The sequence below is a fragment of the Tupaia chinensis genome, unplaced genomic scaffold (genome assembly GCF_000334495.1).
Source record: "Tupaia chinensis unplaced genomic scaffold, TupChi_1.0 Scaffold000094_1, whole genome shotgun sequence".
In the NCBI taxonomy this organism is placed as follows: domain Eukaryota; kingdom Metazoa; phylum Chordata; class Mammalia; order Scandentia; family Tupaiidae; genus Tupaia; species Tupaia belangeri.
In genome coordinates this window covers 2322214-2345425 of record NW_006159556.1, presented here as the reverse complement: position 1 = coordinate 2345425, position 23212 = coordinate 2322214, and the positions used below count along the sequence as shown (strand labels likewise).

The 23212-nt window shown below is 39.9% G+C and overlaps 1 protein-coding gene and 1 pseudogene across 1 annotated transcript in view; both read right to left on the bottom strand.

Moving 5' to 3' along the window:
• Window positions 1-725: 725 nt before the first annotated feature.
• LOC102469375 (basal body-orientation factor 1 pseudogene) lies at window positions 726-4910 on the bottom strand (annotated as a pseudogene).
• Window positions 4911-15900: 10990 nt separating this feature from the next.
• GPRIN3 (GPRIN family member 3) overlaps window positions 15901-23212 on the bottom strand; it is a 72974-nt gene continuing 65662 nt past the window's right edge. The window contains exon 3 of the mRNA XM_014585816.2: window positions 15901-20069. Coding sequence (XP_014441302.1) covers window positions 17698-20069 — 2372 coding nt within the window. The 3' untranslated portion in view covers window positions 15901-17697. The remainder of the gene's footprint in view (window positions 20070-23212) is intronic.

The following is a 23212-nucleotide window of genomic DNA, read 5'->3' as shown; positions in this document are numbered from 1 at the left end:
TCCTAAGAGGAGATAGTAAACTCTGATCAGCCACTGTAGCTTGTTTAAGGATTTTCCCTCTAACCTATCACAATGCCACATTACATCCTTAGGAATAAAGTTCATGGAGTGGAAAGTGGGTATTTAAAACTAGTTTCTAATGCCTTTGTGCTTCTCAAAGGAGAGTTCTGTCCTTTGAGTCCATTGCTTAGGGTTGATGTGGATTTTTTTTCTGCTGTAGACGGGAGTGAATGGCCCCATTCCAGTGCCTTTGCCAATGTTCTCATTCACTGGCTCTCTATCTTCCATCAGGGGAGACACCAATTTCTATGGCAAACAGGTAACTTTCAAGTAAAATAATTTTTTCTTCCTTTAAGAAACTTTCTTTCTTTTTTTTTTTTGGGAGATGTTTTTGCTATAGGGCGCATGCGCTCGCCAGACAGACAGAGAGAGACATAGAGACAGAAAGCGAGAAATCAGCCCCCGGGGGGATGGTCACACCGCAATCCCTTCTCCTCCATTCTCCTCTCGGGATCTTGGGCACGCACGCACATGCGCCCAGCGTGAGTTTTAAGCCACCTGGTCCGGGACGTGAACCACGGTCGACTACGTGGGAGTCCAGCGACATAGCCATTACGCTAACTGCTGGTTCCCAAGAAACTTTCTTGAACATATTCAGGAGCAAGGACTCTACAAGGAGGGGATTGCCAGCAAATTCTGTGGAGTCATACGTTCATCAGTGCTTCTCAGAAGGTCCCCATGTCAGACTCTTGTAATCCTTTTGGAATATTGGGAAGCACCATTTCCTCAGAAGGCTCTGATACTGGAATTTGTTGGGTGATGAAGATTTGATCTTAAAACTTACTTTCATCCCCCGATTCCTTTGTTTCACCACCATCAGAAACAATATATTCTGGAACTACAGGTCTAGAATTCTGGCTGTGTTTCCTCGGAGCATAGCCATTCATTTTTGCAAAGAGCAGTCTCAAGACTTTCTCCTTCTGCTCCCAGGCCAACTCTCCAATATCCAAATTTCCTTTAATATTTGCCCATTTCTCAGCCTCCATGAAGTCCTGGTTCACGCTATTGGTGTGTTCTCTTCCATCAGATGTTCTGATTTTGGGATATTCTGTTCTTCCTACACATGCCACTCTCATTTTTAAGTTGAAAGCAGTCTGTGCTATCTGCTTATGCTTCCTGCTAAAGAGTACTTGTTGCTTCACCTGGTATAGAGCATCTCAAAAGATCTTTCCACTGCAGTTCTCTCATCCAGTGTGTTCTTGGCCAGTTTCTTCACCCAGTTCATTTCCCTGTCCTTTGTCTGAAGAAGTTACTGCAGTTTGTCGATTTCTACCCTACCTGCCTAGTTCTCTGTCACTGCCTGTTACTGCAATTTTAAAACTTCAGTCTCAAACTCTTGGGTCATAATACTCAGAGCAGCCTCCAAGCTCAGCACCTCCTGAAGACTGTATCTGTGATCTCTGCTGGCTAAGTTGCATAATCTTTTCCCTAATCAGCAGATCATTGATTTCCTTTTGATGTAGAAGGAAATTATGACTCTTTGGCAACTTCTGGGAGGTCTTCTGGAGAGTATCAGCTTCCTTCAGGTGTTATGCAAGACCTTTCTGGAGATAAACATTCTCTTTAAAAACATTTCTTCCAGCAACGTTCAATTGCGCAATGGCTTCATGGTGGCTCTATCAGCCAGCATAATTATCTTCTTTTCAGCTTCTATTTCCAGTAGATGCTTTCCTTCAAAAAACCTGCTTTCCAATCTTCTAAGAGTTTCCTGATGTTTCCGCTCAGTGTTCCTTAAATTCCCCTCCAGATCATCTAATTCTTTCTCCACCTGAATTTTTCTCTTCTGGAATTGTTTTATTGTTTTCAGCTCAGTCTGAATCATGCCGATTTCTTTTTCTTTTTGATGGAAATGTCCTTCAGCTCTTTTATTTGCACAGTATATTTTGGTTCCAATTTTTCCTTCTCCTCTTGGGCCTTTTCCTTTGTTTCAGTCAATTGCTGTTTCAGTTTTTTAATTTCTTCACTTTGCCTTTACTCTTGCCTTTCCTTTTGTCCTTTCCTTCCATGGCATCTTGGCTTCTCCAGGGGCCGGGCCGCGGTGGCCACCTGGCCTCAGCAGCCGGGGCCGCTCCATGGGTTTTCTGAAGTGACTATGGAGATGCAATTTAGGTGGTAGCTAATAGTTATACAGCTAAGTGTGATAAATCAGATAAACTTTGACTTAAATAACATGAAGTCATTCAAATTCATAGAGGTAAGCTCAAGATTTCTTAATTTATGTAAATAACTTATTTTCCCAAATGTATTAATCTAGGACAAAGTAATTATAACCATATATGAAGTCGGTGATGATATAATTATAATTAAATTCTTCAGAAATGTTATTTTAGCTAGTATAGGCATTGCCATTCATGCATAGGTCCCTTGTAGATAAGAATCTTTCTATTACATTCTAGAATCTCTAGGGGTCTGAGGACCTTACATCGGGAATATTGATGGAGTTCATCTCCTTGTATTCAGATATGGGTAAAAAGGACCGGAAATGATAAAACTAGTATTAGAACTCAACTCTTTATATGATTCAGTGTTCTTCAGTATTTGTGCACTCTAACACTACTAGTTATTTTTAATATTGATAGCCCATGACTGTGGGTTACAGGAAGATGATTGAACAACTGTAGAGCAATTAGTGGAATATGGAGCAATCAGTACTTGGTAGCCTATTTTTGCTCATCACAGCTTTAAGGGTAAATATTTTGGTATTTTGGGTAGAACTGGAAGAAAGAGAGGTCTCAGGCTTGTGATAGAATGTCCTCTTGGCTAATCAATGGGGAAAGCAAAGACTCATCGCTCATTTACCATTGTGTAAGAAGCCATAGCATGGACCTAAGGAGAAGAAAGCCCCAGTATGGCAGCAAGTTGGAGCAGGTAGAGTGGAGCTTGCAGCAGTAGCTCCAGAAGATCTATGGGCCTGGCAGGAGGGAGAGTGGAGGCACCTGGACCTCTGGTTTTCACCAAGGAGTCTCAGAGAGGCCTTTCCAGCAGAGGGCAGTCACAGATCAGTTTTCTCAGGCAGTCAGCAATGTCACTCCATGGTTTTCTGCCAGGTCAAGGTTAGGGTTCCAGGGGTTTGTGTGTATGTGTGTGTGTCGGGGGAATGTTACTGCAGCTCTCCTTTTAAAGAGAATCTTCCCCAACCCATGAGGTGGAAAGAGATTACAGAGGCCTCAAATTCCGAAGAGAGACTTGGCAGAAATGGAGTGACATCTTTTTCCCTCACAGGGCACAGAACTCGGGGTCCAGCTGCACAGATCTCTTTTGACTTTCTTGCTACCAGTTTTGATCAGCTTTCTTCGGAGTCTGTCTGTTCAGAATTCAGCATGATTTAGACAACAACTAGACTGAAGCTATGGCTTCTCAACGGAAAGTTTCCTGCAGGAGAGAAATATATATATGTGTATATATATATGTACACACACACATATATACACATATATACACGTGTGTATGTATACATATATATACATATATACATGTGTGTATGTATATATATTACACATGTATATATATGTATGTGTGTGTGTGTGTGTGTGTGTTTGAAGGTGGAAAATTTAAATTACTTGAAAAACAAAGAATGTGAAGGAAATACCCTCACATAGTTTTAAGGGACCTCAAACACCTAGAAGGCACTTATTATTCCAATATTCATTTTGCTGGTGATTTTTGATAATTTACTGAAGTTCTTAGTCTGTGACTTTGTTCATTAACTTTTTATTTTAAACAAGAAAATGGGATATTATATCACTCTTGCCAACAGGCAGGCTTTAGACATAGATGTGGTATAAAAACAACTGTTTTCTTCTCTTATTTGAATTTAGCATTCAATGCTTATTTTTGCCAAATTATCCAAACTATATTTCTAGTCTAAAAGAAAAATTAATTCAAGAAATTTACCTCCCAACAAACTTGGCAGTTTATTACAATGTCTTTCATAGCATATTCTTCCTTTTAAGGAATTATTTTATTTTATTTATTTATTATTTTTTAGTGTGATCAGAGAGAAAGAGAGAGAGAGAGAGAGAGAGGGAGAGAGAGGAAAGTGGGAAAGCAAGCCACCAGGTCTGGGATTCAAACCATGGCTGTCCATGTGGGAGTTCAGCGCCTTAACCAGAACCCTTGCCAGTCCTGATAACACATTCTTAATTCAAGTATTCTTTTTCTTGCCATACTTTTGATTACCAGTTACTGATACTACAACTGAGTAAAAGTTGTTGGTTCTAAATTTTAATATAAGCCAATCAGAAACTCAAGTCCACATTCTACCTCCTAACTGACAATTCCTGAAATCAACTTTGGTCTAAAGAATATTATTGATGGATTTATTTGGCAAGAATAATTTTGTACTCCTAACTGGAGATAACGTACAATTTTAATTTTTTTAGAGAAAATACTTTGTCTATTTTGCAACAGGATGAATAAAAGTATTGAATAATGGAAATATTTAAATTCTTAATTCAAATAAAGAAGGGAAGAAAACACAATTAATTGTCCTTATGCCACATGGTCACATAGAGACAGAAAAAGAGATGGAAAGTGAGAAATCACCCTCCAGGGGGGATGCCATGCTGCAATCCCTTCTCTGTTTTCCTCCTAGGATTTTGGGCATGCATGCACAGGCACCCAGTGTGAGTTTCAAGCTGCTGGGTCTGGGACTCGAACCACAGTTGGCTATGTGGTAGTTCAGCAACATAACCATTACACCATCTTCTGGTCACTGAAAATAAATTTTAAACATTTTCTCAAAATGAAATGATAGCATCCCTTATAGGTTCATAATTTCTTTACTGTCTCAGTCCATACCATTGGCCAAAGTTGTTAGGATTAGTATCTTTAGACAAGCATTTCACCATCAAGGGAGAAAGGAAGTTCTATCAGGCCTTGGTTCTTTCATAAAGGAGGATGGTGTACTATAATTAAAAATGTATACCTTTTAATAATTTTATTATTTTAAATATGTTTCAGGCTTGTGCATATATTTTATGAGTTGCATTTATAAAGTTCATAAAAATTTAACTTAATAATTAATTATTAAAACAGGGTAGAAACCAATCTCATTTGCTGAAAGAGACAATAAATAACTTTTAGTTAATTTGTACAATTGTACTTCAGACTGCATATAAGACACTGCCTTCACACACCTGAATCTTTTTATTTCCTATTCCCAGGAAAGGGGTGAGTAATTTTATACAGGGTCAGTAAATCATTTCATTTTTTTTTCCAGTCTTGGCATAAAGTTAATAGCTGTTAATGTGAACATAGATTTGCATAGCATGTGGTTATTTTGATTCTTTAATCTGTATTTTTCTTCTTCTTGCCATTATATATATTACTTAGAGGGAAAATATCCAACTGAGCCTCATTTATCCTCTAGTAGTAATTGTTCCCTTTTTGATACTCTGTCTCTGATTTGTTACTTTATTAGTTACATCAAATAGTACTCTGTAACCTGAGTTAATGAAACCTTGGGCCTGGTTGTTGGGGGTGCTGGATCCCATATGGTTAATCAAGTGGTTCCAGTCTTGGCTTCAGTGTCTTAAAAAAATACCAGAGGGGTTGGCAGGTAGCATGGTGGTTAAAGTGCTAGACTCCCAAATGGTCGACCACAGTTCAAATCTTGGACCTGGAGGCTTGCTTTCTCGCTTTCCCTGTCTCTCTCTATTCAAAATCAAATAATAATAATAATAATCTTTTTTTTTTTTTTTTTTTTGAGAGGTTTTTGCTATATGGCATGTGAGCTCACCAGAAAGACAGAGACAGAGAGACAGAAAGCAAGAAATCACCCCCCAGGGAGAATGGCCACATTGCAATACCTTCTCCTCCATTCTCCTCTTGGGATCTTGGACACACATGCACACGTGCCTGGCATGAGTTTAAGCCACTGGGTCCAGGACTCGAACTGCGGTCGACTCCATGGGAGTTCAATGACATAGCCATTATGCCAACTGTTGGTCCCAATAAGGATAATAAATAAAAATTAAAAACCTTCCACACCTGGTACATGTGTGTGTGCCCAAATGCTGTTGGGATGGAGAGATGGAGGAGAAAGAATGGCAGTGTGACCATTCCTCATTGGGGTGTTTCTTTTCTTTCACCTTTCTCTCTCTCTCCCTCCTCTGGTGAGGGAATGCACCCTCTGGCAAATAAAACAGAAACTTTGTAATGAATAAATTAGGCCATCAGTAGAAATTCATTAGATTTTATTGCTGTAGTGTCTAAAATCCTTATAGTCACTTTTTTTGGTCATCAGCATTTCAGTAGGCAGTGAGGCAGCCATAGTGGACTAGTTATGTGAGGGACTAGTTAGGCTTTCAAAGAGGGCCAGATGACTAAAGGTTTTATATTGGGCAGAGAAGAATAGAAGCTTGAGATTAAGCTTTGGAAGGGTCAGGGGCGAAGACAGAGTATCTTGTTTTTCTGGGTCAGGTGTCAGACTTCTAATCCTCTTCTTCCTGTGATCCAATTTTTCCTAGGCAGATAAGGAGTGGTCATTGAAATGCTTGTATCCGCTGCTTACTTTCCTGGTGTAAATGGATGTAAATTTCTGTTACGAAAGGATAATTTTGTAGAGCTGATCCTTTGCATCACCTCTATATAGTCATTCTAAAATGTGCTGAAGAAGAGTATTTTTGGGTGTATGTTTTGGCCTCTTATAGCATATTTTCATGTTTGTGACGCTTGCTTACACAGTTTGGCTAATCTTTCTATTACTCATCCTTTAAAACTGACTTGTAGGTGTTCTACTTCCTAGATTCTAATATTTTGTCAGTTACATGACTTCTCTTAATTTGCATATCAAATATTTTATTGTATAGGTTTAAAAGTTTAATGTAGTTGAATATGTTGGTTTTGTTTCCCTTTTTCCTCTTGTTTGAGTTGGTAATATCTTAATTAGTACTAATTGCATACACACACACACACACACACACGTAATAAAGTTTCTTTTTTTTGAGAGGTTTTTGCTATAGGGTGTGTGCACTCACCAGAAAGACAGAGAGAGACAGAGAGACAGAATGCAAGAAATCATCCCCTGGGGGGATGGCCACACCGCAATCCCTTCTCTTCCATTCTCCTCTTGGGATCTTGGGCACACATGCACATGCACATTCACCTAGTGTGAGTTTAAGCCACTGGGTCTAGGACTCGAACCATGGTTGACTACATGGGAGTCCAGCAATGTGGCCATTACACCAACTGCTGGTCCCTAAAGTTTATTTCTTTCAAGAGAGTGAATAACAGAGTAAGAGAGCAAGAAAGGCAAGCACCCTCAGTAGCGTCTGATCCCACCATCCCCATCTCCTGCTTCCCGGTCATGTAGGCTCATGGGTACACGTACCTGGTGTGTACAGATTGACTGAGGAATTGAACCTGTGATCTTCCATATAAATCCAATTTGGGTCAAGTAGCATATCACTGCTGTGCCAGCAACTCTGCTCAAAGTTTATATTTAAAAAATGAGATTGCATGTGACATAGCTCGCAAAAGGCAGATTCTTCACAAGAAACAAGAAGCATTTTGAGTTCATGACCAGTCCAGTGAAGCCAGATTTGGCAAAGAAAAATGATTTTTCTATTTACTGCTCAACACTTAAAATGTGGATGAGTGAAAACAGTTGGCCAGAAGTGGTCCCTAATGAGATAAGTACCTGCTGATGGGACACAAATACCTACAGGACTTCCAAGGACTGTCGTATGAGCCAACTTCTCTATGAACGGGATTTACATCTTCGGAAATGGATGAAGTTTCATTTTGCCAAGAATTAATGTCTACGTATACAAGTATAAGAAAATGGCAGCTTCCGAGCATCGAGTTAGTTTCAAATAGTGTATATACTTCTATATATGCAGTCGTTGGAGGGACAGTATGGCTTTTGGAAATTTTGAAATAATCACTGTTTATGTATCTTAGATAATTCACTAAATCATTATTTTATGACTTTTAGGTTCATAAATATTATACCTCTTGTTCCCTACAGTTCCTTGATGCGTTAAGACAGATTCAAGGAAGCAAAAGAGATCAAAGTATGGAACGACATAGAGTATTAATTTCATTAATGGTCAAGCCAGCTTGGAGGACATAATTGGGCTTTCTGTCTCCTAGGAATCTAGGATCTTGATTTATTTGTTCAGGAGTAGGCAGAGGCTGGAATTTTGCAGCAGATAAGAAGGAGCTAATCCTGGGCATGAGATAATCCAAGTGACCCATAACTCTTGTCCCATGGCCTGTACACCTATCTCTGTCTGTACCCACAAATGGTTTAGTCATGGTTCTCACTAAATAAGAGTGCATGCATGTGTGCACATGCACACACACACACACACACACACCTGGGCCACCCAGTACAGGAGAAACCACTACTTCTGATGACCTGAAGGCATTGTTGAATTAATGAGAATTCTGTTTTAATTAAAGAAATAAAGCTCTTTCATTGAAAATAGTTCCAGCCCCCAAAGCAGACTCCTGGTAGAAGTGTGTCTTATTGAAAATCAACCGATTCTAAACATCCAGGTAAAAACAACAATTTCAACAGCAGCAGCAGCAGCGATAACAACATCAACAAATAAACAACATAAATTTTATTCTATAGTATGTTTATTATGGAAAGTGAGATGCAAAAAATCATATTCTGATGAACTTTTTAAGGGTAAAACTAACTCGCCAATTGCATTTCAATATTTTAAAAACCCACTCAAAAATCAAATTCAGAATGAAGGTGGGAGTGTATGTAACTCTGAAATCTTTATCTACTTTCCTATAAACCGTAACATTCCCTCTTTTTCCCCCCTTAGGAAATAAAGTCTTATTAACCAACATCCAGAGGATGGGAACTTTCTTAAATAAACCATTTTATAATCTGTGAATATAGACATTATGAAAAGATATAACCTTAGGTTCTAATATTGATACATTCATAAATGGACTTTTTATTTAGCATATATTTCTTCGGTGATTTGATATCACACTATACTTTCAGTCGTTCTCAGCTAAGTATTTACACACATAAATGATTTTCATATTGATAGTTATAATTTTTCTCGATGGCATTTAAATTAATACATATCTTCCAAAATAATTACATAAATATACCTTTTTGGTAATAGTAAATATTGACAAATATTAAAATTTCAGGTATGTTATTTTTGTAAACAAGTATGTCTTTAGTATTTAAAAAGCACTCCAGTTATAGCTGTGGCTGTAGTGTTCCTATAGTTGCTTAAACTTTCATTTTTATCTATGATATAAAGATGGTGCATTCACTCTTGAAGACATAAATATGTATTTAAATTTGAGTCTTAACTTTCTACAGAGAAGTGTACTTTGCCAAGTGGAATTCTCTGTCAAGGAGAGATTCTGTTATTTATATTCATACTTTCAACCTAATACTCAGCCAATGTAAGTTTTAATATCAAGGAATCAGGATCAAATCATATTAGAGATTTTAATCATATTTAAATAATCAAGTCAGACTTTCTTTTTTTTTTTAATGAAGGAGAAAGAGAAATAGGAGGAAGGGGGAGAGAAAGAGATTTGGACAGTCTCACAGTTGTAATACTCCTGCCTCTCACCAGTAATAATAACTTCTTATTTGACTCCATCTTAAGAAATGCCCAATTGCTCATATTATCCTACCAACATCATATGTAATTTTTTTTTTATTATAATGATTGATTCTCTTTAGTGTTGGTAAACATTGTTTTGGTGATCTCAAGAGAAGAATGCCTGCAATCATTTGCTTCCTTGAGTGATTATGGACTTTTTCAAAATCTTGGAATATATTTCCAAGTAAATATAGAGGTTTTATCAGCCTGTGAAAATAAACACAGTGTTGAATGTCTAAATACAGTCTCCAAAACAATTTTTTTCCTAGTGTTTGCCATTTCTAGATATAAAACTAGGTCTTTCAAGAATAAATTGAAGGTCAGTTCTGTAGTCTACTGGTTAAGGGAGCTGGATTCCACATGGCTATCTGTGGTTTGAATCCTAGTCCTAGTGACTTGAAAAACACACTGGGCATACATGTACATGGGCCCCAAATTGTGATTGGATGGAGAAATAGTGAAGGGATTGTGGCATGATCATGTCCCATTGAGGGGTGCTTTCTCCCTCTCTGTCCCTGTCTTTCTCTGGTGAGTGTGCATGTCCTATGGCAATTTAAAAAAGGAAAAGAAAGAAATAACATAAACACTTTGAAATTGTTCAGGTACGTTTATGTCTCAGTGAGATGCTAACTAAATTTTTGTAGTCTTGAGAGCTGGGCTTTCCCAAGCATGAAATCTGTTACCAGAAGTTTATAATGTAGAGCATTTGATCCAATGTTAATATCTGTATAACAGAATAGTCATAGAAAGATGTAGCTTTTAGTTAGTTGTTTTAATTTGGGATTTATTTGACTATACCAGTAAGAATCAAATGCATTTATGTGTGCATTTATATATAGATAAGCTATTTACAGTAATGCCATGTATACATTTTTATGTGTAGAAAATACATATTGATTAGCCCTTCCAAGGCTTTTAACAACTGTTTCTTTTTTCTGTTTTCCTACAACTGCTTTGAGGATTTAGATAATTCATACAAGGTATGTACACAATCACACCCATAGTATGTACATCCTAGTCACATACTTAACACAGAGAGGATGTGTGAGGAATGTAAATCATCCCAGTGGTCAAAGAACTGACCTTACCTGTGACTAATGGAGTGGTTAATTAGCTCTGGCATATTTATTAATATGCCGGTGTACTGATTACTATATTCTGCCTTCGTGATAATTATGTTATCTACTTTTGGAGATGATAAAAAGAAAAAAAACCAGCCCTTTCTGACCTTCACAAATGAAAAGACAAATTCTATTAGTGAATACACACGCATACTTTTGTTGGCTTTATTCACTTTTGTACATGTGCCTACCCGATGATGGAAATTGGCCTTTAAACGGGACACAGCGCATTATTATTTTTTTCTACACATAAAAATAGAAAGCCAATCACTCACAGACTGTACACACTGATGGACTGTATGGATATACCACAACCAGCTACGGTATTATGCACGACATATTGTTCACACATTAGAACAGCAAAGATAAATACATTTAGAAATTGAGTAATTGTTAGTATATATTTTTCTTGAGTTTTCAGGCCAGGCTGACCTTTCTCAATCTCAATAGAAGGTATCCATAGATGGCCTTAGAACAAGAACTAGTTTCTCCTTTCCTACAGGGACTGGGAGTATGACGGTAATACTGCAGTCTCATGATTTGCCAGCATCATTTCAGAACATGCTGGAAAACACTATGAAAACTAATTTACTCAACGTGTAGTCTAAAATAAATGCTAAGGAGTCTACACCCAAATCAATAAGGCTGCTGATTAACATGGTTAAGCCCCTTTTACTCATTCGATAGATTTTGCTCTGTATACAACCTTTATTGTATTAAAAGCAATGATATAAGTTAGGAAAAAATGTTTAACTGCTTAAAAATTTTTCTAAAGAATAAACTATTTAATATTTAAAGTAACAAAGAGTAATACTAGCAGCAATATCAAAGAGCAAGCAATAATTTTCACTTCAAAAATAAATGGACGACATCTCTACATGTAAGAGGTAAAGGAAAAAGTGAGCATTTCTCTTGTATTTAATTCTAACACACTTTAAATCACTAGGATATCTCAATATAATTATCACCACATTGTTTATCAGTATTTTTTTTCTGAAATGGAAAATATGTGATTTTTATTCCTATTATATGGCAGCCAATTAATTTTGAACTTGAACCCAGAAAGATACTCAATGAAGAATTGGTATTTGGAAACGCCCATCTGGAACATCAGTAAGGCATTATTTGAAGCCCCTTTTGATATAAGTAATCATGTTTTAGTAGTTTTCCATTAGGGAGCCCATTTTTCATAGTTAAGGCTGGTAATCCTCTGGGAAAATGAATTGAAGTGCTTTCTTATGTGCTAGTGTTTAGGAAGAATAATACCATAAGTTTACCCTTTCCATTTCAACAAAGTTTCTGGTTGACACTATCTTGAACTTTAAGCCAGCAAGACTCTCAGTGGCTCCTTTTCTGTCTTGGCTAGCATGAAAACAGAGATGTTACCTGTATTCCTGCCAATGGTCACCAGTGCTGTACCTTTTTACTCAGCCTCTAAACAAGTTTTTCTGGCAATAAAGCGGAAAGTATACCTTTGCTTATTTTATCCTGTGGGTCATAGTCAGTCTTCATAGAACAAACCAAACTTATATAATGGTGTGTCCGTAATAGATGCACTTGCTGGTAGAACTGCCTTGTTTTGGCACATTATTGCTTGGCTTTAATTTCATATTCAACAGTCTTTATTCTCATGATTAGTATCTGAGATATCTGGGTCTTTAAAAAAAAAACAACTGGTAAATAACATCATGTTGCACCATTCTGGCCCCCACAGTCATTTCATCAAGGCCTGTGGTTATTTGAATGTCTGTTATAATTATCACCACTTGACATACCTCACAGCCCAAAGTAATGGTCCAGACTTTTTTTTCTGTTGTTACTATCTACACATATATACAGATGTATTGGATTTACTCTGAGAGGTTATTTGGTTGTGGCAAGTGAGTAGTTTAGCTGGTGAGGGTTCACAGTTAAACGTAGCTGTAATGACCTCTGGCAGACCTCATTGGTTACTTGTGAGACAGAGCATTTTTAAATCTCAATCCATCTTCATTTATGTTCTTGGTCTTTGCAAACCAAGTTCATTTGATTTCTGTAGCCAAGGAGAATTTATTTTTTTTCTGAGAGTAGGATAAAGTTCATGGAAATCTGTTTTAGTATTTACAAGAGTATGTTTTCCCCTTTTGCAAAAATGTCTAGACTTCTGCAGACATCCTGAAGCCCGTGTGTCTGCACAGATGACATTTCGAATTACTGAGCTAGTTGCAGAACTTCATAGAGATGGATATAGTCACGAGGATGAATGAGAGAGTCAGCACAGCGCCTGTGAGCTGCCAGGTGGCAGAGCTGACCTGCAGTTGGAGAAAATCCACCAGAAGGGCCACTCAATGACATCAAAGGACATTGCTTGCTGAAAACAAAATGCTCAGGTATGAATGTGAACTAGCAAACATGGATGCAGACATGGACGGTTCCTAACTCACTGCAGAGACAGAACGGGTGGGAACCAGGTGGTCAGCTCACTTATTCAAGACACTGCCGAGTTTACTGTATCATCAGAAAGGGAAATTCACAGGTCTGACTTCTTAGACACCACTTGGGACCAAGTAGGAGAGGGGAGAGGGCATCCTGTCCTTGGAGGCATTGTTGAGAGTCAATCAGGCAGGAGGTCTACACAAGGCGACAAGTGCCCACTTTTCAATAAAAACACATATACATCGATGCAAACCTTATCCTAATGTGTTGTTTTTCTTTATACTGAGTCTTAAAAGGCAGACAAGGGATATAACAAAGTATGTGGTGCTAGAAGTGGACCAATATTTTTTAGCACTTGGCACAACATGTAGGAGGAAAAGAAGACAATAATTTCTCACATTTTGGTAGCAAAACGGTAAGAGAGTGGATACAGCGAAGGCTTAACAATTGACATGAACAGCACACGGGTACATATCCTCTGTAAGCAATTTTTACATCACATTATGCTCTATTCTTGCTGTGGTATATACAAGGCTTCCCAGAATTACAGCAATTCCCAGAATCAGAGGAACAGCGTTAGTATAAACCAGGAACAGTAAAACTTCAGGACTCGGGTATATGACCAAATGCCTTTTTCTTCTTCTGCTTTCTACTTTACAACGGCAACCTCCTATTAAAGGTTTGGTTCCAAGATCTGACCTCTAGGAAGTAGGTTCACATGCATATTCAGTTTAATTTATTTCAACTTTGATGTTTAACTTATAACATGAAGAACACTGGTGTCCAAAATAGTACATATCAGACAATTGTTGGCATTAAAAACATGATCAAAGATCAAATTACATTCAATAGCTGAATTGGTCAAAATAGGGAAACATACTAATATATTTTATAAGTATTTCACTTTCGATGCAAATAAAAAGGCTTGGGGTTAACCTTGATTTACCAAAATGCTCAACTTATGCCACAGATCTAAAACACAAAGGTTAATCAGATTTTACTGTATGTAAAGAAGTTGATCTATGACTTCAAATGCCAGTGATCTAGAAAGGCATAATTAGAAAAGCACTCAAAATAAACATGATAGCTAAAGCTATGATGTTATTCTTGTGGTCACAAAAACAGAATAACAGGATTTCAGTTAAAAATTCTAGTGTTCACTTGGTCAAGTGGTACATAATCTTTAACACTGTGGTCAATTACCTTCCAGACACTGAGTTCTAACTTACCTCTTTTACAACTGGGTTAAGAAATAGTTTCTATTTCTTGATTTAATAAAACATTTCCTTCATAATATTTCAAAAATTAAAAGGCATTACAAAGGACCCAGTCATATCTAGAAGAAGTGAAGGATAACATCAAACAACTTTTAACCCACTGTGTGTCATGCAAGTTAAATAAGGAATACGTGAGTAGGTCTAAAGAGTGTTTTGCAACTTCATTTGAATAGATTCAAGGTGTCACCAATGATATACCAAATATCTAATGCTGTATCACAGATTGAGTGAAGGAACACTTTCAAATAAGGTTTATTGTGAGAATGAGTGAGGGTAGCTACCATAATATAAAAACACTGCTGTCTTGCATAGGCTCCTATCTTCTTTATCCATTTGATGATAAAACTCTGTGATTGTTTCTACTGATAAAAGAGGTTAATTCTATAAGATTCAATATGCCACAAAACAAGAACGGTCTTGTAAATTTTTGTGGTATTTTCTAGAGTGTGGTAGAAGTAAGGAATTTAGTTCTAGCACCAAAGAGGATCAGATAAGCTTACTACATCAAACATTTTTCTTCAAGTTGTAATTTGAGAGGCACAACAAAATACCAAATTTAGCAGCTTTCGTTTATTTAATGTGGACAAATTACAACTCTTTTAGGCCTCTGCTTCATTTAACTATTTATAAATCATGTGGCTACTCTAAGCTCATGAAAATAAATATTATTACTGGATGTTGAATTCTTCTTTCCTATTTTAATGCAGGAACAGCCTGTTCCAGTTACTTCACCGCAGAGGATTACCTGGGGCCCACCCACCTAGAGTGGGAACTGTTGACAACCACCACTGTGTACACAGGGTGTACTCTGTGTATACACAGCAGATCCACCGATGTGAGTGAGAGCCAGCCAGCAGGAGAGAAGACTGAGATAATGTTCTGGCAAAGCATCTGACATGAGCACAGCTACAAAGGGGTATTTGAGACCAAAAGAGAGAGCATTTGACTAAATAGATCATCAAGAATAATTTGATGGTAATTTCTACTTTAGATAGCCCTGTTAATATATGCCAAATGGTAAGAAAGTGAAATATGGGCTACCTTAAAGACTTCATTGTGGGACCAGCAGTTAGCGTAATGGCTATGTCGCTGGACTCCCATGTAGTTGACCGCGGTTTGCGTCCCGGAACCGGTGGCTTCAAACTCATGCCGGGCGCGTGTGTGTGCATGCCCAAGATCCCGAGAGGAGAATGGAGGAGAAAGGATTGAGGTGTGGCCATCCCCCTGGGGAGTGATTTCTCGCTTTCTGTCTCTCTGTCTCTCTCTGTCTGTCTGGTGAGTGCACATGCCCTATAGCGAAAACCTCTCAAAAAAAAAAAAAAAAAAAAAAAAGACTTCATTGTAAGTTCCCACCACTGTAATGGCCATTTTTCAGGCTCTGATACAGTCAAATTAGTTTGAATGAAATCAATGTCTTTTTACTGATTTAGGTTATGTCCAGTATAGTTTGTGGTGATTCCATTCAGGGTTTAATTATTTTTTTCATCGTATGTTCAGAATCTGCAAAACTAAACTAAACTAAAAAAGCCAAGACAGATCACATGAAATGATTGTACGAAGGACATCTGTGAGTCTGGAAAGATTGCATTTTCTGGCTCCTCGAGAAAGAGTTAAGAAAAGGCAACCAGTGACCCTCTCCCATCTGAGTCTGGTTTTCTGAATGTAGGACGGAGACCTGTGCTCTTCTTATGGTGGATCAGGAAGGGAAACCTTGCCAGACCCCTAACTCAGTCCCCCTTTTCACACTATGCCAAATGTAAAGCCACTGCTGGTCACTCAGGCCAACGGTTTGCAGGACACGCTCTTCTCTGAGACATGAGGGAGTTCAGTTCAAACAGGTGCCTGTGTTCTTAAAACGTAGCCCACCCAAAGCTCAGATCATGTTTCGTGTAAAGGCCTCTTCTTTTCTGGGGTTTGAAGGGTGGCATATGATGATATTCCCCTTAAAATCAGTAAGTTTGCAGATCTTAGCTTTATACTCCAGATTATAAACTGAAGCAATGAAACGGTATCAGTCTACATACAGAAATAAGTCTATACAGAAGAAATGTAACCTGTGTTCCTTTTGGTGTTGTCTATGTTTGTTGTTAGAACCTACTGAATCTATCTGAAAAAAAAAAAAGCAAAAATAAATATATAAATAAAAAAAACTACTGAATCAAATCAAAGGAAAAACACAAATTGTATTCTGTTTGTAGGAGTCTACATTGAACATACTGTTTTCGTCACTCAGGAGGCTTTTCTCATATCAACATAGAAAAGGCAGTATTTGGTAATCTATTGTTATCATTCCTTACCAGAACCTTATCATTTTTGGTAGAATATTACTGGAGAACACCTGTACAACATAACATTTAGTATTATCCCTAATTTTATGACTTTCTTTAGGGTAATAAAATATGCATTTAATTTGGTCAGAATTACATAGATTCACCTGGCCTTAATGCAGAGAAAGTTGTATAGACAAATCCAAGTTAGATATAGGCAGTATTCAAATTCAGAGGCTTAGTTAATATTCCTAATATTACTTTCTTATATTTATTAACAGCTATAACAGGGTTTATAAAAAAGGTTATCTGTAGATGTTTATAAATACTAATTCATATTTGGTATTTTACACACTCTTATTTAATATTATCTGGCCTAGGAATGAGCCAAATTTGTTTCAATTTTTTAGATTGTGGTTCTTATCAACTACTTCAATTTTGAGTGGTAACAGCATTTTTATTGCAGTAAGACTAGGAATTATGAAAGTGTTTTTGCTAATAGTGTTCCCATTATTTTTTCACGTGGGGATTTTAGAGATCACAATGGAAATGCCACCATGTGATAAACTGAGGCAGTACTATAAAATGACACGTGGGTGATAATAATAATGTTATTTCTATAAGCAACATCATTAAAAAAAAAAAACTGGTGAATATTATTTCCACTCAATTAAGGTTGCAAACCTTCAGTGAAGCTTACTTCTCTTCTCTTTTTTTTTTTTCTTTCATTCAAACTGGAATGATATTTTTATTTATATAGCTGCAGTCCAAGGACCCAGCAACTATCCACAGCAATTTCCTATAGCTAAGACTCGTGTTTTCTGTGTGCGTGTGTGCGTGTGTGTGTGTGTGTGCGCGTGTGTTTTGGTCTGTTTTCACAAAGATACGAAGTACGCTTCGCTATACACAGACGCACAGGGATGTGCTAAACGCACACACGCAGACTGCACCCGTGCTCCTGTCAATCTAACACGGATGACGGGGCTGGCCGAACGCAGCAGTTGGGGCGGCGGAAGTTCTGCAGCATGGCCTGGAAGACGCTGTGCTGCCTTCCCTTGAGCTTCTTGTTAGAAGAAGTATCTGAGGAGATGGATCGCCGGCTCTGGCTGTTTTGGGTTTTGATGAATTTCTCGTGTTCCCTGATTTGCCTTTGTAGGTGGTTCTGGATGGCGATTCCCAGGGACTCCGGGTCCAAGGAAGCACCGTAGACCTCCCAGGTCATGCCCTGCTCATCCCACACCACGTCCCGGACGCGCTTGGACTGTTTGAGCTGGAGCTTGGAGTCCGGGCCCAGCTGCTTTTTCTTCTCTCCCGGGGTGAGCCCCACCTGCGCAGCGGCCGCCGTCACGTTTAACTTCTGCTCCTTGAGGAACTCGCTCACGCGGCTGGCCCGGCGCGGGCTGGCTTTGACCGAGCGGGAAGGGGTCCTCTTGCCGGATCCCGGGCTGGAGTCGCCCATGGACTCAGAGGGCAGGCTCAGGCTGGTGGCGGTCTTGGGCTGTCTGCTTTCCTCGCAGGCGCCCTCCTGGCTCTTTCTAACTGGGGAGGGTGTGGGGTGAGCAGCTGACCCTGCGCCTCCGCTTTCTTGAGCTTTCGGACTGAGCAGTATGGTTTTGGCGTCGAGGGTATCGGGGCCCAGAGCCTCGTGTTCTCTCACTATCTGGGGAGACGCAGGCTTCCTCTCCCCCGCACCTCCTTTGTCCGTGGGGTCCAAGCTCACCGGCTGCGCAGCTGTGCCGGCAGGGCCACACGAGTCGGGCAGTTTGCAGCCTGGGTCTACACTGTGGCCATCTGTGGTTTTCACTGCAGGCTCAGAGCTCCCCAGCTCCCGATCTGTCCCGGTGTGACTGTCGGCGCTAACCGCAGTCTGGGCGGCGCGACCAGCTTGCAGGGAGGTAGGACCTGCACCTGCGGGCAGTTTGGCGGTCGGGTACTCCCCGGTCAGAGTCATCCTTGCTGACCTGCCGGCTTCTTTACCTGTATCCTGGGCATTGCCGGAGGCCACGTTGATAGCCGGGGCTGTGAGGACCTGGCCTGGCGGGCTCGCTGGGTTGCCCTCTCCGCCGAAGGCTGCGGGAACAGCAGCAGCTGCCTGGATGTGCACCTGCGGCACCAAGCCAGGACACTGGCCCGACTCCAGGGGCGTGAGCGAGCTGCTCGAGAGCTCCAACGTGTGGCCCCCATGGCTGCCACCATGGCAGATGACACGCAGCTGTTCCTGTTGTTCCAGACGCTCAGGGGCAGGGGTTGCCTTTAGGAATGCAGTAAGGATGCTGGGGCTGGTGGAGACCGACCTGCTCTCCACCTTGGCCACGGCCTGCACCTCGGCATCTTGCCGCGCTCTGCTGGGACCCTGGATCTCGCCGTGGGCCTGGCTGGTCATTGTACTGGCTTCTTTGAACCGCGAGGCCTCCTGATGCTGTGCGGGCAGCTGCACGGTCTCTGGAGCTGGGGCGCAGGCTTCTCCAGGAAGGCAGGGTGGGTGAGACGTCATGCCCTGGGTGTCCGAGGCAGTGGAAGAGGGCTGCTTGTTCTCCGCACATCCTTCCTCTCCAGCTGGAGGGTCACAGGGCATCGTCTCAGAGTCGTGGAGAGCTCTATGTCTCTCCCCATCAGGCTGTTCTGTGGGAGAGGATGGCGGACCCGTCACCCTGGCTGCTATGGGTGGTGTCTGCACCTTTCCCTGGATTGTTTCTTGAGAAGGAAACTCACAGGACACTTGAGCGTTGCTGCCCCCACAGGTGACTCCTGCAGGACAGCTTGACTTCTCAAGTCGCTCTCCTTGTGAGGTTCTCTGAGGTTTCCCCAGAGAATCTTTAGGTGCTGATGAAGGGCTGGCATTAGACAGGTCTCCGGGGACGGTCTGGTGGCTGTGCGGATGGGCTGGCATTATGGAGGGTGTGTGTACAACACCATCACCTGCTGAAGAACGCAGGGCTAATGCCGTGGGCTCGCTGCTTCCCGCCAGCTGGGGGTTGCCAGGAGAGGTGAGTGTGGGAGACACCTTCTCCACCTCCTTGAAGACAGGGGAAGACATATCTGGCCTGGTGGGCTCATGCTGGCAAGCCTGCATCAGGGCCTCTGCAGGTGCCCTGGGGCTGAGGTCTGGTTCTGCAGGGGTGCTGGAAAGGCCATTGGAGTTCTTACACAGAAGAGCTGGTGGATGCGGAGGGGAGGCGGCTTGTGGCTCTCCCAGGGCCTCTTTTCCAGGAGCTGTGATCAGGGAGGTTTTGGCTGATCTCAGAGGGTCAGGTACAGTCCCCATGGAATTTCTCTTCAGGAACACCTCAGAGTTCTCCCTTGAGTTGCTTTCCTGCTGGGAAGCAGTCGCAGCTCAGAGTGAAGCCACAGTCAGGCACCAGGCAGCCTGCGACAGAGGAAACAGGACTGTTACTGTGGTACACCATGTAAGGATCGAAAAATATTCCCAAATGTTTCTGTTGTAAATGTTCATAGCACATTAAACCTTTTCATCGTGTGTGAAAACAGACCTTGGGAAGAAAGATTTTGAAAAAAAAATTAATGACACATATATTATTTTGCCTCCAACTGCTGTCTAGCAAATAGGCTTGAAATGTATCTACTGGTTTGATAACTACTTCAGCTCATTTGTACAGTCTCGTTTCCTAGATAGCAAAAAAATTCTATAAAGCTGTCATTAAATCAGGAAGTATTGAAACAGACATAAATAGATATGGGAAACAGAACAGCTAGAAAGAGATCCAAATAGAAATGATTTATTTAATATATGACAAGAGAGGCATTTCAATTTAGAGGCAAAAGATTACCTTATTTAATACCAGGGTCTGGCAAAGTGTTTATTCATCTGGAAGAAAAGAAACCTGGATCTTTATCTTACACCAATTCCAAAAATGTCTTAGCGGGATTAGAGGTTAAAGTGTAAAATAAATAATGAGATCAATAACAATCCCATAAGAAAATCTAGGAACCACTTATATAATCTACCGGCAGGAGAGGTAGTCTTCCCTTAACAAGGCAAACATTATAAGGGAGAACATGAATATAGATGATTTGATAAAATTCACAATGTTTGCACACCAAAGATACCAAAACAAATACAATAGATTTGAAAAAAAAAAAAACGTTTGCAATTCTAGGGGACAGGTTAAAATATCTGTGATACAGGAACTCTTGAAAAGTTTACATGGAACCCAAGTAACTGGGTAGAAAAATGGATAGACTATGAAAACACAGTTTACCCGACAGGAAACCCAAATATGCAAGAAGCTTATGAAAAGGTAATCAAATTCATTTGCAGTCAAATAAATGCAAATAAAGTTACAATGTGATTTTACTTCACACCAGTTGTACTTGCAAAAACATAAAAAAAGAAAGACTTAAAACACCACAGCCTGAGGAGACACAGTGAAAGGAAGTTTCTTATTTTAAAATTGTCAGAGGGCACATGCATTCACCAGAGAGAGACAGAGAATGAGAGAAAGCACCCCCAGTGAGGTGTGGTCACATCGCAATCCCTTCTCCTCCATTTCTCCATTCTGTCAGGTTTTGGGGCACACATACACACACTCTTGGTGTATTTTTAAAGCTCTAGGGGCTAGGATTCAAACAAATGTCAGCCATGGGGGAGCGTGAGAAGGGGGGGTTTAACTCCTTTGATCACTAGGCCATAGGGCTGGCCTAAAGGAAAATATTTCTATTAATTAGTGAAAATCTGCATCGTTATACCTTTTGTAGGGAAGCAATTCAGTTCTTTAAACATACAAAGAAAATAAAAGAAAGAAAAAATAAACATACGTGTCCATAACCCAATGATACCAACTCTTATCAATAGAAATAAAAAACACCAGCATATATGGATACAGGTATATTTAGTAGAATACTACTTATAGAGGCACAAACTAGAAGCAAACAGATCCTCATGAATGGCAGAATGGGTAAATCAAGGCATAGCTCTACTGTAGAGTATTACACAAGCATTCGAGTATGTGGCTAATTAGGTTATAACTTTTCACCTTGGGACGAGTCCTTGTGGTTGGAGGAAAAACAAGGCACAGAAAAGTGCACCTACATTTTTGTTTTTATAAAACAGTGACCTAAAACATTCCACACACACGTTTGTACACACACAGATACATAACTTGTACAATTATAGAAATTCTAAAAATATTTAGAAGGAGACATATTAGCTATTAAATGGAGGGAGAATGATGAGTTGGAAACAGGGAAAATGGAGGTACTCAAAGGCGGGGAAGGGTTGAATTTTTAAAAACTAGATTTGATATGATCTAGAACACGCTCCAGGGTAAAACTATATGTATGTACTCGTGGATAAACAGTTTTTAGAAAAGATAATGACATACTAGGTCATGTGAACAAAGCAATGGCTCAGAGGTTAGTGGCTAACTATCTCTCTCTCTATAACATATATATTAACTCACATATATAATATATATTCATATTTATATTATATATTGGTATATATAATATACATTAATTTAGTTCTTTAAACATAAAAAATATGCATTTAAAAAAATTTGCTATAGGTTGTGTGTGCTCACTGGAGAGACGGTGCAAGAAGGAATGTGAGAAAGCACCCCTCAAGGATGAAGGCTATTCTGAGCCTCTTCTCCTTCAGTCTCCTCTGTTGGATTTTGGGCACATGCCCTTGGTGTGTGTTTCAAGCCACTAGTTCCGGTACTCGAACTGCACAGTTGGTCATGTGGTGGTTAAGCTGCCTTAACCCCCAAGCCACCAGCTAGCCCTGTTTTAATATTTAACTAATAGGCTGTATCACCCCAGGCTAATCACTTAATCTTCCTGGACCCTAAATTAGCTCATTGGCAAAATGAATTACATGATTTCTAGGGACCCTTGCAGCTCCACAATTCAAGGATCCTATTTCTTTGCATGTGATGGATAATTTATCAAATAGCACAGTCTTCCCTCAGGCTACAAAGTGTCAAAATAAGGCAAAATCAAATCTGGGAGCCCAGGTTTGAAAAATATACAATGTTATCTTTCGCTTCAATATAATTGGGCTGAAATCTAACAGTGAATTTATTTTCTCCTCTAAATTAGCTCTTCTTTCTAGCTTCACTTTTTTTTTTTTAACCCCTTCAGTCCCCGGCTCTGGGTTTATGTTCTATTTTCTCCTGTTTTCTGTTGGAATTGCTTGCTGTGCTCCAACTGTCCTCCCCTCTCCTTCTGCATCAGTGTTTGTTATACCGTTTCTCCCACTGTCCACCCTCCTCATCCTCAAAAGCCTGCCCATTCTTGAAGGCCCCACTTAAATCACATTTCCTTTCTCAAGTCCTCTAAAGCTTTCAAATCACAAAGTGTGTCTCTTCAAAAACTCCTACAGGTTGGTCATCTGTGTTCTTCGTGCTGAGCTTTTCACGTGCAGTTTTTGTACCATTGTTACTTGTATAAATGCCTCATTTCTCCAAAAATACTTCAGACCCTGAGAGCGATGGGGAGAAGCTTACTATTTTTTT